The sequence below is a fragment of the Triticum aestivum genome, chromosome 3A (assembly GCF_018294505.1).
Source record: "Triticum aestivum cultivar Chinese Spring chromosome 3A, IWGSC CS RefSeq v2.1, whole genome shotgun sequence".
NCBI lineage: Eukaryota > Viridiplantae > Streptophyta > Magnoliopsida > Poales > Poaceae > Triticum > Triticum aestivum.
This window is the reverse complement of record NC_057800.1, coordinates 738699789-738715450: the sequence shown is the minus strand read 5'-3', so window position 1 is coordinate 738715450 and position 15662 is coordinate 738699789. Positions and strand designations below refer to the sequence as shown.

The following is a 15662-nucleotide window of genomic DNA, read 5'->3' as shown; positions in this document are numbered from 1 at the left end:
GCGGCCGGCGGCGGCGTAGCGATGCCGGGATGGTGATGAGCTCCTTGCGAAGATCTTGAAGGAGAAAAGGAGCCATGGAGCCGCAGTGCCCTGTAGACAGCTGCTCCACACCCGAAGATAATTCAGCTTCGAGGACTTGGGTCCGATCCATCCCAGTCCCATCTTTTTCCGTCCGCGACCTCAAATATGTACTACTAGACGCATGGTCTCACATTCGTAGAACTGCCTGGGTCGTGCTCACTGCTAAGGTAGTTATGTTCTTCATTTTTTTAATCGAAATACTATGTGATATTTCAAGCTCCTACAAAGTCTGATGTGCAGCTTGATGTGGGGGCATGAAATCATATTGCTGTATTTTCTATACAAATATATGTATGCACATGTGAATTTACAATTCTTTGTCCGCGTGTGCAAATCAGTGTCGTATTGTTTTACACACTGGCTTCGTTGCACGGATCACCACATGCTTGTTATTAGCACTTCTATGTCATATTTGCTCAATTCTAACTGAAAGTCAAACTTTGAACAAATATTGCGTAAAATCCAGATATCACATTTTCAAGAACTTTGCCCTATATATTTTTTTCTATTTCTCTGTATTTTTGTTCTCAAAGACAGACGGGCGCGGTAACGCGCGCCTTCATGTTTTAGTTAGTATTCAATAAAGTGTGGATACCAAGCTAAAAGAAAAGTACACCTGGAGGGACACATTTTTCAGCCTTTGAAGCAGCGCATTTCACGAACATCTGATTGTTCAAGCCAGCATGACAATGTTATGAGCCATGCATTGTACATGTCCTAGGTGAGATGGAGCACACGATAATCTATGCAGCTTCAACTTGGCTTAGATATTCACGGACGAACACAGGGAGCACTAACAGAGTAACAAAAGAAGCCACCTCGCTGACTAATGAAATACTGGTTACAAGCAAGCAAGGAAAATAACAGACGTTCCGCAGCCCAAGGCGTGAAGAAGGAACAAGAAGAAAAGTAAAGGTGGAGCTCCGACAACTGCGACATGCCGCAGCGCACGGACGGGAGCGCCATAACTAACATCAGCACACACATGGCACGCTAAGGCCAAAAAAGAAAGGTAGAGGTGGCGAACTGCCATGCATTTTACAGATCTTCGACTCCGAGGTCCCTTTTGAGGCATCTCGGACACGGGCCGAACTCCTGCTCCAGCAGCTCCTTGGCCGATGAGGACGCCTCCTCACTGCTACGGTCGTCGGCGCCGCTATCCATGGCCTTGTCAACGGCGTTGAAGATGGTCTTCCACCGCTGGGGGTGGGCCTGGACCTCACAGTCCAGCACCGCGAGCGCCCGCTTCACCTGCCTCACTGCTTCGGGGTCGGTGTTGGCCAGGTCGAAGCGGGTGACTACCCCGAGGGCCTGCACCATGGCCTCCTGCCGCAGCCGCACATCATCGTCGTCCGCAGCGGCCACTGTGCTGGCACTGTTGCTGGCGGCGAGCGCAAGCACGAGGACGAAGAGGAGGTGGAAGGCAGCCATGGCAGCTAAGTACACTGTACAACGATCCATCTCTTGAACAAGGACGCTAAGTATATATGGTGTGGTGGCAGTGGCAACGCCGATCGCATTGCACAACTGAAAGCTGCGTGAGTGGCAGAAGAAATCATCTGAGATATCTGATGGATTGGGCGCCGTTTTGACTGATCGATCTTGCCCACTTGCTTCAGCAGGCGCGTGGAGAGAAGACGTGCAGGATGTGATGTGACTATGTGAGTACTTAGTACGTGATAAAGCTGGCCCCCCACCCTCCACGCCTCCTGTTGTACCGTTGGTCACTGATCTAAAATCCAATATATAACCTAACCGTGGAAGTTTTGGAATCAATTAACTCCGGCTGTTGTATAATTCTGAATTTCTTTACAAGAAAAGCATTTACGTTTCCATACAAAGGCAGAAGTATAATCTAATTCGGACAAAAATGCCCAGTAGCTTCAGGCTGGCCCATAACCTCCTCCCAATCTTCATGCAACTCATTTTTTCTCGAATACACACGAGTGTGCGTACTTTATATTATAAAAAAAGAAAGGGTAAAAAGCCCTCATACAGCAGTTAATTACAAAGCGTGTGCACGCTTACTCCACCCGGCCTTGCCGGTGCACCTACAGACAACTAACTCCTCACACACGCCCACCTAGTTAACTCCTCGAAGAACGCTGCCGTGTCGCACTTGAAGAGTCCAGCCTTTTTCCATGTCTTCCCCTCCTCTTGTACTTGTTGCAACACGCGCCTTATGGATGGCGTTGCACCGTTGAAAACAATTACGTTTCTGTGCTTCCACAACTCTCATATCACTAGCATGAAGAGAGTTCTGACGTCTTTGCGGGCTGTTTTGTTCTAGACCTTGTCAGTGCACCACTCTCGTAGCGAACTGGGCCGGGCCAACACCCACTCAGGCTTCCCCAATGCCCGACAGAGCACCGTCCACGCCTCTCTGGCAAAAGACGCAGTGCAGCAGAATGTGTTGGATCGACTGTTCTTCTTGGTCGCAAAAAGGGCACGCCTCCTGGTGGTCCAATCCATGTTGTGCTAATTTGTCAGAGGTCCAACAACGATTTCTAAGTGCCAACCATGTGAAGAAGCGGCACCGCATTGGCGCCCCAGAGTTCCACGTGAATGCAGCTGCCGGATAACTTCACGTCCCTAGAACCTGGCTTCGTAGGCTGAGCGCATGGAGTGCTAAGCATTTTGCTCCCAGTCGCAGGACCAACTGATAGTGTCATCACATCCCGGCTGTAGTTGTGCTGTCCGCACCCTGGGCCACAACTGAAGGTATTCATGTAGCATCGGCTGTGTGCGCTCTAGGCCTATGTCCAATGCCCAGGTGCCTTCCTCAAAAGCTTGTTGCACTATGCGCGAGTAGCGCGTGCGTTTGGCCACAACGCTGTGCAGGGCCGGCGCAATCTCCTATATTCGCATTCCGTTCAGCCATCGTTCCTCCCAGAGTAGATTCGCTCTTCCATCCCCCACAGTTGCTCTAGCATCCGCACGAAAAAGCTGCATGGATTGTTCAGGCATCGAGATGGTGAACTCAGCCCACGGTTCGGTAGGATCGGACCTTTCTAACCATGGCCATCGTGACTGCAAGCCAGCTCAAGTTAGGGATACCAAGCCCTCCTGCCGACTTCGGTGTGCACACCTGGTTCCATGCCACTGCACATTGCCCACCATTTGTTTGTTGCTTTGCACACCACAGAAAGCCTCGACATATCTTGTTTTGGTCTACCCCGATCCAATAACTGTCATGCAGCTCATTGTTGTGGTTATCCATGCCCATACAAACTCAGATTTAGCGAATGTAAAAATCAAAGTTGTTGGCCTCGAAGAGGCATGCAACTTTCATGGCAAACTTTCAAGGCACGTATGCCGAGCCCCCCGGATGCTGAAGACATGGCCCTAGTAGGCAGTAACTAGGCGAGTCCATGCTCAAGTTTTGGACTCGTTTTCTCACGGCCACACACGTCAGGGCCACCACGGCCACACACGTAGCCAAAAACTAGGCCTAAATAGCACACGGCCACACACGTCAGGGCCACCACGCGCATGTACGCACTAGCTAACCCACTACGCGTGAACCAACCTCTAGTCGAGATGGTTAGGTGGACAGTGGTTCCGGTGATACGATTTCAGTGGGAGGAGACATTCCCGTTGACTACAAGGCGCCTACGGTGACTTCATAAAATCTCAAGATGATATGTCGGCTCAGTCTCTCAGAGATGCTCATAGGGGTAGGGTGTGCGTGTGCGCGTTCATAGGGGTGAGTGTATGCGTGTTTATATGAGCGCTTGCGTCTGTAGTGTGTTCAAAAAAAAAAAAAAAGCTAACCCACTACGCACACACGCCGGCCAAGTCACACAACGGTTTGATCCTTCTTTTGCTCTCCACTAACTATACGCATGCACACGTCTTATGATTGTGCTGCATCTCCACAACGGCCGTTTGACCCAGCAAAACAAACATGCATGTAGCTGCACAACGACCCGGCCGCCGCTCACGCACGAACGCGACTCCAGCTTGCCGCACGACGCCGTCGTCAAGATTAGTGGTGCTGACACAAACCTCATCACCACGCTGGCCTTCTCGCTGCTGCGGACGCTGGCGAGAGCAACCATGAGGAGGAGGAGGAACACGGCCATGGCGAATCGAATCGATCGGTCGTCCATCTCTCCTCTTGACTGAATGGTGACAATGGATCAACAAATAAGGAAGCTCAGTATATGTGGTGTGCTAGCTGATACTTCCTCCACTCCTAGATATAAGTCTTTTTAGAGATTTCAAATGAACTATCACATACAAACCTCTGTACTATGGTACGATTCCAACCTCTGCAGCCATCGCCGGCAAAAACGAAATTTTTTACCTGTGGACGAAAACAATTTATAAACTGAACTCGTTTGAAAAAAAAATTCGCTCAACTAGAGAGGCAAGAAAGGTGGACGTCCAGACTCCAGTTTTGCTTCACAAGGATGTGACTGAGCTGGTACTACCAACGTGATAAAGAGTGGCCGGGGTGACTGATGGTTTCCCTCTCGTTTGCTTTACAAATGGTAGCATGACTTGGTATAACTAGATGATACCCCGCACGTTGCTGTGGGAATGAGTAGACACATATTTATTGAACAATGCAAAAAAATAGAATATATTTAGTGACACTGAATAATATACATAAAACCATTTTCATATGCCTCATGGATGGCCGCGGATGCAAAACAAATCCCATGCATAATAAGTCCCAAAAACAAACAAAATGGCACCAGACATCCAAATAAAAAAAGTGGTTTGAATACTTGTAAATGTGCCTTAGTGTCCTGATCCCTGGAACCACACATGAAGAATCATCCTCATTAATGTGAAAGATATCTTTTATCTATAAAACTACAAAAAGTTCAGTTAAAACTTAGAATGATAGAACTAATTAACAACCACATTTACATTGGAAGTATGAAACTGCATTGACCACAGGACGGCCATCTTTAAGTTTGCATCTACGTTTAACAAAAGAAAACTGTGGAATGAACTTAATAGCAATGTCATATATTATATGGAAGTATTGTAACAGCAGTAAGTGAAACAATTCCTCAAATAAAAACTAAGTGAAAAAAATAAAGTATCCTAAAGCATCGAGCAACTACATTGGACACTAAATCTGCAGACAACATCTCCAATAAATCAGTTGAAAAAAGTCTCACCTCAGTTATAGAGTCTCACACACAGATATAGAGTGAGTGGGTGGTCACCTTTACTGCATCAGACATGATCATTATATTTGGCCATCAATGTTACTTGGATGTGACCGACTTAATTTTGAAATACTCCCTCTGCTGCCTTGATGCAAACTAATATTACATTCAGTTATGAAACCAAGGGGGGTGGGGGGTGAAAATATTCCAAGATCTGAACATTATATCATGGTAATAACAGGAAACAATTCTTTAAAAGTCAAAGCACTAACCTCAGCCTTTTGTGACTGTTCTTCTTGGATAAGCATATATATTGCCACACTCTGCTTGGAATAGATAAGTGTAAGAAAATCATCGAGAAAATAGTAGGGTGCAGTAATAATTGACCATCCTTTTCTTAAAAAAAGTAATAATTGACCATGCCTCATCCAAATTGGATGAGATGCAACAGGCAAAAAAATGTTTACACATATGAAAAATCAAGATCAGTTAGTACAATTCACAATAATGTCTTAACTATTAACAGAGAGAAAGGAATCACATATATGTACTGTTGAAGAGTATTGTATTTGCCCACCTTAGTGAATGACTTCATGAATCAGTTAATAGGCAACATCTTAACATATTTAGGATGGGCGTGACGGAGGAGGTCAGGAGCAAGGGAACACCCTGCACACGCCTAGCCGGGATGTTTTTAAACATCTGAAAGCTATATAGATAATGCAGAAGATTGATCACAAAGAATATTAGCAAGGATACTACAATGAGGTGATGATGCAAAACAGCTGAAGTATGAAATGCATATGTGCCAGCACTCATTAGAACAGATCTATCACAAAAATAAATGGTGTTAATATAATTAGATGTCATGCAAAAGCTGCAAACACAAATGGTCAGACGTTAGTGATGAAAGGGATAAATCACCAACATGTGCAGTTGGTGAACGAAGAAGGTACTACTCGTTGGCTTACATCTTTCGGCCTTTCCAGACATCTTGCAAATCATCGTTGCCGTTTGTACTCAGCGGCAGTGGGATGGAACACCGTTGATGTCTCTGGGCAGAGCTTTCGATGCGGATCAATCGTTGTCTGCTTATTGTGTCGTGGCCGGTGAGACGTACTGCTGCTGCTCAAGTGGAGCTTCTGGCATGGAGGCCTCCGACGGCAGCAGGAAGAGATCAGGCTTCTGCACCCAGATGAGCCTCCGTAGGTAAGCTTTCCTTGACGATCTCGATGGCCGGCAACAGAACTGTGACCCAGCGCACGTAGATAGGTGGAGATGAGGCAGACCGGTGTCGAGGAGTGGGCTCATGCGGAGGTTGCCTACTGGTCGCCGGCTGTAGCTAGGAGAAAAGGTGGTTTCCTTTTTGTTGAATGAGAGAGAGTAGTTGGCCATGGACGGCCGTGAGGTGCTTGTAGGCAAGGGATATGTGGGAGATCGAGATGCATTGCTTTTTGTTTTGATGGAGAGAGACTATTCGCCTCTTACGGTTGCAAACATTTGTATTAAATGTATTAACTGGAAAAAGAAGAGAGGCTGCTCGACTCCTACGTTTGAAACTGAACCATTTAGTACTCCATTAGAAGTATATATTGCGTATATGTTTCAGTAGGCAGCTGCAATTAATTAAAAAATACTGCTGACTTGGCATGAAGGTGATGTCGACAGTGTGCATGTTGAGAAAACCGATAGTAGTGGGGATCAAGTTCTTAAGAATGCAAGATGTGCTACTTATATATAGGGTTTGTTTGGTTCAGTGGCTATCCTTCGACGGGATAGGGATATTCACTTTTTAGGTTGATGGCGAGTGTTTGGTTTTAAGGATGAGAGGGATGTGGATAGCCTATATTCCAGCAATATTCACATTTTAGGTGGTTGAGCTTGTCCGCAAAAAACTGGCGGATATGGGCAGCCACTTTCGTCCGTTGATGTGCGGCGGCGGCGGTCGGGGACCTAGGGGTCAGGGCGGTGGCCTGAACTAGGCCGGTGGCGACGACAACCAGGTACGGCAGGCTAGCACGACATACTAGATTCGGAAAGTGCCGTGAGGAGACGGAGACCGGCATGTCATCTTGGCCATGGCGAACGAGAAAGAAAATGGTCATCGTGAAGCTTCATTGGACGAGAGGATGTGACATTCCCGGGGACGAGCTCGCCTCGTCAGTGCGCACCTTCTGGCAAAGGGAATCATCTCGAGGCAGTCTGAAGGAGTGAAACGACGACCGCGACACCAAGGCCGGGGTGGAGGCACGGATGGAACCACACCCACGCCATGGGAGAGCCGTGCTGAGCCGCCGCCAGGGTTGAGACCGTTGTCCGAGGCGTCGATGAGGAGGTGGACTTGTATGTAGGCATTTTATCCTATTGTCACGGGGCGCGAATACTAGAATTTGTGTGTAGGCATTTTATCCTATTTTGGCCGGTTATGGCTTGTGGTCTTGTAATTTTCCTTTTGCTTTTGTTAGAGATTCTTACTCGGGAGGACGAGGGCATTCCTCCTTTCCCTAAAAAAAATATGGCATTGTGTCGAAATCATGAGATCGTGAATGTTGTAGCTATATTTCCGAACGTAATGTAATCCGCCAAGAAGGCTTTCTATAAAAAAAAGGTCATGCGCCTTCGTAAAATTTGGCAAAGGCAACTACTTCTGCTTGTATTTTGGTTAAATTCCCTGTGAATTAGTGAAGCAAGGAGACATGCATGGTTGCTACTCATGGAAAAGACGGGGAGAAGAAAGAGAGTAACAAAATAACCACCTCGCTGACTAAGGAAATGCAAGCACAATCACAAACGTTCCGCAGCCAAAGGCGTCAAGAACGAAGCTCAAGGGAAATAATGGCGGTGCTCCGACAGCTGCGACAGGCCGCAGCGCACGGACGGGAGCACTATACATGACTAACAACACCACAGATATCTTGGGCGCGCTAAGGCCGATAGAGAAATTAAGGCAGAGGTGGGGAACTGGCGATGCATGTCACATATACCCGAAGTCGATCTTGAGGTCGTTGGGACCTTCCTGGCCGAGCTCGCGGTTGAGCTCCTCCTTGGCCTGGGCGAAGGCGTCCTCCTTGGTGCCGTCGTCGGCGCCGCTCTCCAGCACCGTGCTGACGGCTCTGAAGATGGGCTTCCACCGCTGGGCCTCGAGGTTCACCACCCCCAGCGCCCACTTGAGCTTCTCGGCGTCGCTGGTCTCTGGCCTGTGGCGAGAGATCACGGTAATGGCCTGCGCCATGGCTTCCTGCCGCAGCTGCAGGTCCTCGTCCCCAGCGGCGACTGGGCTGTTGCTGGCGGGGAGGACGAATTTGACCTCGATGGTGCGAGCATCATGTCTGAAAATCACACTGGCCCTCGCCTTGTACATCGCGCTGGCAGCGGCAATGCTGTTGCAGCTGGCGGAGAAGGCAAGCAGGAGGAAGAGGAGGCGGAAGGCGGCCATGGCGAATGGAAGATTGGTACGTCTCCTCTCCTGAACAACGGATGAAGTATATGGGGTGGGTGGCAGAAGAAATCATGTGACTTATCTGATCGATGGACTGGTCACACTCTCTTTAGCTTAGTACGATTACTAAGGCACGCCCATCGCATTGCACAACTGAAAGCTGAAGCCTTGCAGAGGAAAGCACGTGACTGATCTAATCGTTTTGGGCGGCTTTTTGACCAATTTGGCGCCCATCTTCAAACCTCTTGAGAGAGAAGACGTGCAGAACGTACGTACTCTACTCACAAGGATGTGATCAACAACTTGGGGCGGCTTTTTTGTACATGTTTGTTTACGTCCAACCACTTCTACCTTTTGTTTCACAAGGATGTGATCAGAGGACCGCGGAGATGATAAAGAGACCCGGCCGGCCGGTTGACTGGTTCCTCTCTCATTTTGCTTCTGTGATGCATGGTCATAGCAAATACATTACTGTGATGGATCTGGTCTTTGGCTCGGTTTTAATTCCAGGCCATCATCGTTCATCTGAATTTGTGTGTCTTCAGGTTAGATCCTTCAATTCTATGCTTCTCTTAATCGGCGGCGGTTGCTAACTTGCTTTTTTTTAGGCAAACTCCGAAGCTTTATTACGTCACAATGTTTACATGGACGAAAGAGAGTCCGTCCGGCTGTCCCAACCAAACATGTCGGCCAGCCGGAAGGGATAACGCGTGCTTCGCGAGCTTGTGAGCTTCGATATTCGAGCTCCTAAATTCATGGCATAAATTACACAAAAGGAAATTTGATCTATGCTCTATTATTTCATGTATGATCGCCCCATAAGTTGTAGGATTGTTGGCTCGGATGTCCTCGACCACCACCTTCGAGTCGGACGCCACTTGTATAGTTGAAACATTGAGGTCATCTGCAAGGGCCAATGCCTCCCTGATCGCCATGCACTCAAGGGTGGCCGGATCGGAAATTCCTGCAAAAACCACAGCCGATGCTCCCAGAAAAAGGCCATCAGAGTCTCTCGATATTGCCGCTACAGAACCGTGTCTACTACCCCTCCCCACTGCAGCATCCACATTCAGTTTTGTCAGCCCTGTTGGTGGGGGAATCCAGCTTGTCGGGCGAGGAATGGTGTTGCCACCCCGCCTCGTTTTAACAGTTTTGATAGCTTCCAGTTCCCTTATGTAAGACTGAATAAAACCATGTACCTGAAAAGGACTTTGGTATATTTGCTCATAGATTGCCTTTCGGCGCGCTCCCCACAGGGCCCATAGGGTGACCACGAGTGTTGTAAAACTCCCCTGGGATAGTGCCTCGTGCATGGCAGAGAGCCATTCACGTCCCCTTCTTCATTTCTACTCAGTGCATTGATGATATGCTCAGATGACAAAGCCCACATACTTCGGGAAACCAAGCAGTTTAGCAAAGCATGTCTCCAAGTGTCTTCCGCTCCGCAAAGGCCGCACGCCGGCGTGTCCGCCATGTTCCGATGATGCAAAAGTGCCCCGGTTGGTGTGGTATTCTTCGCAAATCTCCATAGGAACATCTTAAGCTTTGATGGAACGTTGAAACCCCATAGCTTTGTCCAGATCTCACTATCAGCTTGTGAGTGGGACGATCCCCCTTGCGGGAATGTATCTGGTGCACCGGGGCAATTTGTGCTACCGGTGCACCGGTCGCCCGTTGCACATTAAAAAATATTCGAAAAACTTCGAAAAAAATCTAATGCATTGACACAACATCAATGTATGTTGTCACAAAATTTTAATTCAATATTTGAAACATTGCTCGAGATACAAAAATAACAAATTTGACACTGAATAATACGTAACACAAGTTGGGCTTCAGTTTTGGCCCATTAGCACATTGAGGTCAAATTTATCATTTTTGTATCTTGAGCATTGTTTTGAATTTTTGTGACAACATATATTGATGTTGTGTCGATACACTAAATTATTTTCGATTTTTTTTGAATATTTTTGAATGTGCAAGGGGGTCCGGTGCACCGGTAGCACCAATTGTCTTGGTGCACTAGATACGTTCCCTCCCCCTTGCACATATAGCCATGCTTCTCTGCTTAGTTTCTTCTGGTGGATCATGTGGTAAGCAGTTCTAACAGAGAAAATACCCCGTCTGTCCTTGCTCCATGCCCAAAAGTCCTCAACCTGTCTAGTGCAGAGAGGAATTTGCATGATAGTTTCTGCATCGATTGGAACAAAGGTAGCCCGAACAAGTTGCTCATCCCAGGAGCATGTAGTACTGTTGATGAGTTCAGACACTTTTTGAGGAGGATGTTGAAGCAGAGAAGTTAATGGTCGCTTCATGTGTGTGCGAGGTAGCCAGTTATCGTGCCAGATGTCCGTGGTTTTGCCGTTTCCAATTCTTCTCACAAGTCCCTGCACCATGATATCTCGCCCATCCAGGATTGCCCGCCAAATTTGTGATGGATGATTCCCAAGACTTGCTTCAAAGAGAGATACATCAGGAAAGTAAACCCCCTTGAGAATACGGGCGCTCAAGGATGTAGGGTTTTGTAGCAACCTCCACGACTTCTTCGACAGTAGGGCAAGGTTGAAGATCTCCAGATCCCTGAAACCGAGGCCGCCTAGATGCTTTGGCTTTGTCATCTCCTCCCAGGCTACCCAACTCGGCTTGCGTTTTCCTCCCTTGCTCCCCCACCAAAACTGTATGATCAGGGATGTAATATTTTCACATAAACCTCGTGGGAGACGGAAGCAGGACATCGAAAAAACCGGTATTGACTGGGCTACCGATTTGATAAGAATTTCTTTGCCCGCTGAAGATAACAGTTTCTCCATCCACCCTCTTGTCTTTTCCCACACACGATCTCTCAGATATCTGAATGTGCCATTTTTTGAGTGCCCTACATCAGTAGGCATCCCCAGGTACCTGTCACTGAGCGATTCATTCTGAACGTTTAAAGTATTTTTGATACTCTCTCTCATGGCTTGTGGGCATCCTTTACTAAAGAAAATTGAGGATTTCTCATGATTTATCCGCTGTCCAGATGCCACACAGTAACTCTCCAGCAAGTTTGATACTACCACAGCCCCTTCAACACTCGATTTAAATAGCAGCAAGCTATCGTCAGCAAAAAGGAGATGGTTCACGGCTGGCGCCGTGGATGCCACCTTGATCCCTTCTAGCTGAGACGATGACGAACTGGATTTCAGTAGGCACGAAAGGCCCTCCGCTGCGATTAAAAAGAGATATGGGGATATCGGATCTCCCTGCCGAATGCCTCTGGATGGATTGAAAGTGTCAAGCCTCTCACCATTGAAAAGTACTGAAAAAGATACTGACCGAACCATGCTCATTACTATATGGACCCAAGATGGAGCAAAGCCAAGCTTTATCATCATCGCCTGTAGATAATCCCACTCTAGTCTATCGTATGCCTTCATCATATCAAGTTTAAGCGCACGAAAACTGTTAACTTTGGCCTTGCTGCGTTTCATAAAGTGAAGACACTCATAAGCACTAATGATATTGTCTATGATATGCCTGCCTGGCACAAAGGCTGATTGTTCCTCTGAAATGATGTCCGGAAGAATCATCTTCAATCTATTCGCAATCACCTTGGACGCAATCTTATATAATACATTGCATAAGCTGATGGGTCTAAACTGAGTTAGCATATGGGATTCATTACCTTAGGTATGAGAACCAGGACCGTATCATTGATGCTTTCCGGACTTTCCTCTCTTCGAATGATCCTGAGAACCGCCTCCGTAACCTCGGCACCGCACAGATCCCAGTGATGCTGATAAAAGTGAGCTGGGAAACCATCGGGCCCCGGTGCTTTGGTCGGAAACATCTGAAAGAGGGCTGTCTTTACTTCTTCTTCCTTGTATGGTGCAACCAGTAGCTCATTCATCTCCGCGGTGACCTTGGTTGATACACAATTTAGGACTGCTTCCATATTGTTTACACCTTCTGATGTATACAGGGTTTCATAAAATTGGTGTACCATTGCTTTGAGCTCATCTAGATCATTAGTCAAGACTCCGAGGGAATTTTGTAATGCCTTAATCATATTCTTCTTCCTGCGGATGCTTGCTCGCAAGTGGAAAAACTTTGTATTTTTGTCTCCGGATGTTAGCCACTCAATCCGTGAACGCTGTCTCCATAATATTTCTTCCCGATGGTAAAGTTCAACTAGATTCTCATTTATCTTGAGCTCGACGTGTGACGGAGCCCTTCGGCTAGGATCAGCCCGCAGCTTCTCACGCTCCGTCTTCAACTTTTTGATCTCTTTTCGAACGTTTCCAAAGGTCTCATTATTCCACCGTCCCAAATCCTGGGATATAGCTTGCAGTTTAGCCCGAAGTTCCACCACTCTATTGCTTGTTCCTCCGCCCGTCCATGCTGCACTGATTGTGTCTCTCCACGATTCATGGCCTTCCCACATTACTTCATAACGAAAAGCTTTCGGCTGCCTGCTCCGTGGCTGCTCTCTATTCAGACGCAGCAAGATGGGGCAATGATCTGAGGACGCTGCCGTCAAGTGTGTCAGGTCTGCAAGGGGAAACCTTGCGCGCCAATCAGGATTAGCTAGGGCGCGATCCAGTCGTACCCTCGTGTAGGATCCCCCCCTCACTTTCTTTTCAAAGGTCCAGAAACGACCCACATAACCCATATATAGCAACATGCAAACGTCAACCGCATCACGAAAATTCTGTATCTGCGCATTACTCCTTTGCCCAACTCCTTCATGCTCATCGGGACGTAGAACTTCATTAAAATCGCCCAAGCAAAGCCAAGGTAGCCTGCTGGAAGTGCTAATATTTTTCAAAGTGTCCCAAGTTTTATATCGAAGATGTGTCTGCGCTTCGCCATAAATCAAAGTAGCTCTCCAAGGCTCATAGCCTCCCTCCTCAACAGAACAATCAATATGGTAGTCCGAGTAACCAAGAATTTCCAACTTTATTTCACTGTTCCGGAAAATGCCTATACCTCCACTTCTACCACGACTATCAATAGCAAAACTATGATCGTAACCAAAAGTACCTGCTAATGCTTCTACCCTCGAGCCTTCTAACTGGGTTTCCACGATACATAAGAGGGTAGGGGCAAATTTGTTCGCGAACTCGTGAAACTCTCGAGCTGTCGCGGCTTTTCCCGCTCCACGATAGTTCCAACATAGCGCACTCATTGGGCCTGGCGGTGCTCCTCGAAGGAGCCCGCCAAATTCTTCACTATTGAAGTTGCAGCCTTGGTATCTTCCTCAGTCTTCTTGGTTCTCTTCATCTCTCTATGTGGCGGTGGGCTAGCAGCAGCCAAAATTGCTGGCACAATTGCCAGCGGGTTAACAGGCTCTCCTGAAGATTCAGTGCTTTGAGGCATGGTGACTTTGGCTCCCAGCTCGGTTGCCGCGTTTCTCTTTCTGTTCCAGTCCTCCATCTCCACATCGCTGGCCCCCCTGCTTGGGTCTACCACTGGATATACAGTATGAGCATGTTGATCTGACGCATCACCACGGCCTCCCCCTGAACGGGGACTAGCTCGGCCGCCGGATCGGCCTCCTCTCCTACCGCCCCTCTGGCTGCGTCCTTCTCCTGGACCACGACCAGAACGCATGGCCCAGCTGGCACGGAGGTCCTTGAAAACGAGCGCTGATGGAGGATGGATACCATTGCCATGTTCCTTGTATAAGTGACCTAGCATGCCACAAACCGCGCACCAGCCCGGAAGCTTTTCGTACTTTACTCTGTAAATCTGCTTCTTTCCATCTCTTATCATAGATACATCATTCTTGAGGGGTTTATGGACATTGATGCTGACCCAAACTCGATGAAAATTGCCCACAAAGTCATGTGAGTTCGGTTCCGAGAAAAGAACTTCTCCCACTTTTGCTGTCGACAGAGCCACCAAATGAGCATACAATTCTGGGACATCATGGATTTGAATCCATATCTTGATTGTCTCAAGCTTTACAGTTGAGGGCTTCGTGATTCCATCATACGGCAGCAGGATCACCGCGTCCCCCCTGAAGTTCCAAGGGCCCTCATTCATAACTCTCTCCCAATCACCTAGGCAGGTGAATTGGACAGTGCACAAATTTTCCTCCAGACGTTTGAACTTAGCCTCTTGCGCGATGTCCCATGCTGATCTCATGTTTCTGTAAAACCAAGTCTGGCTATAGCTCTTCGTCGTGTTAACCCTAGCTAGGGCAAGCCATCTAGGCCCCTCCGGCGGCGCGACTTGCTCGTCAAAGATCACATCATCCAGATCCTCCTCTCTCAGTCCCAGCTCTTGCATCATCTTCTCAACCTCAGTTATCCCCGAAGAACTTGATCCCCCGGAATTCGCCATTGGATCTCTCACCCGAAAAGAAAACAGATCGGGCTTGGTGCGGGAACCCTAATATCCACCGCTACCTCCCCCGACGCGGGCGAGGAGACAGCCTTGGTGGCCACCTCCCGCACAACACCGACGGAGAAGGAGTTGAACGGCGACGGTAGGGGAGCAAAACCTCAACGGCGGCGAGAGTCGCCCCGAGAGAAAAGAAACCCTAGCGAGAGGGAAAAGTCGTCAAGTCACCCCGCGGTTGCTAACTTGCTATTCTAATGTGCCTTCGCACGACGACTTACAACAAGGTTTGCCGGGCTGAGTGAGACGCAATAACGGCGGCGTGCCTTTAGCTTGCTCCAACGCTTGTAGTCGTCGCTAGATGGTCTACGATCTGGACACCATTTTTACTTATTGTGTTCATTGTACTGCCTTAAAAGATTGTGAATGGATAGAAAGTTTTTCCTGTAAAAAAATACATATTTTATCTTATACTCCTTCTGTTCCTCAATATAAGTCCTTTTAGAGATTCTAACAAGAGACTACATACAGAGCAAAATGACATGTCCATTTGAAACATCCGTATGTTGTAGTCCATTTGAAATCTCTAAAAGGACTTATATTTAAAAACGAAGGGAGTACTATATATCTACTTTGTTTCCACATATATATATATATACCTACTATTAAAGGGAACTAGCAAGGTGGCC

At 47.6% G+C, this 15662-nt stretch overlaps 2 protein-coding genes across 2 annotated transcripts; both read right to left on the bottom strand.

Moving 5' to 3' along the window:
- Nucleotides 1-875: 875 nt before the first annotated feature.
- On the bottom strand, nucleotides 876-1523 carry LOC123059604 (uncharacterized). Its single transcript, XM_044482134.1, has one exon. It carries the CDS (start codon nucleotides 1510-1512, stop codon nucleotides 1120-1122), a length of 393 nt encoding a protein of 130 aa, XP_044338069.1. The 5' UTR covers nucleotides 1513-1523; the 3' UTR covers nucleotides 876-1119.
- Nucleotides 1524-7951: 6428 nt separating this feature from the next.
- On the bottom strand, nucleotides 7952-8748 carry LOC123059603 (uncharacterized). The gene has a single exon (XM_044482133.1). The coding sequence runs from the start codon at nucleotides 8644-8646 to the stop codon at nucleotides 8185-8187; it is 462 nt and encodes a 153-aa protein (XP_044338068.1). The 5' UTR covers nucleotides 8647-8748; the 3' UTR covers nucleotides 7952-8184.
- Between the last annotated feature and the right edge of the window lie 6914 nt (nucleotides 8749-15662).

What these genes read in the sequence shown, in the direction of transcription:
- LOC123059603 (XM_044482133.1), bottom strand. Translation starts at nt 8,646, where the DNA reads ATGGCCGCCTTCCGCCTCCTCTTCCTCCTGCTTGCCTTCTCCGCCAGC.
- LOC123059604 (XM_044482134.1), bottom strand. Translation starts at nt 1,512, where the DNA reads ATGGCTGCCTTCCACCTCCTCTTCGTCCTCGTGCTTGCGCTCGCCGCC.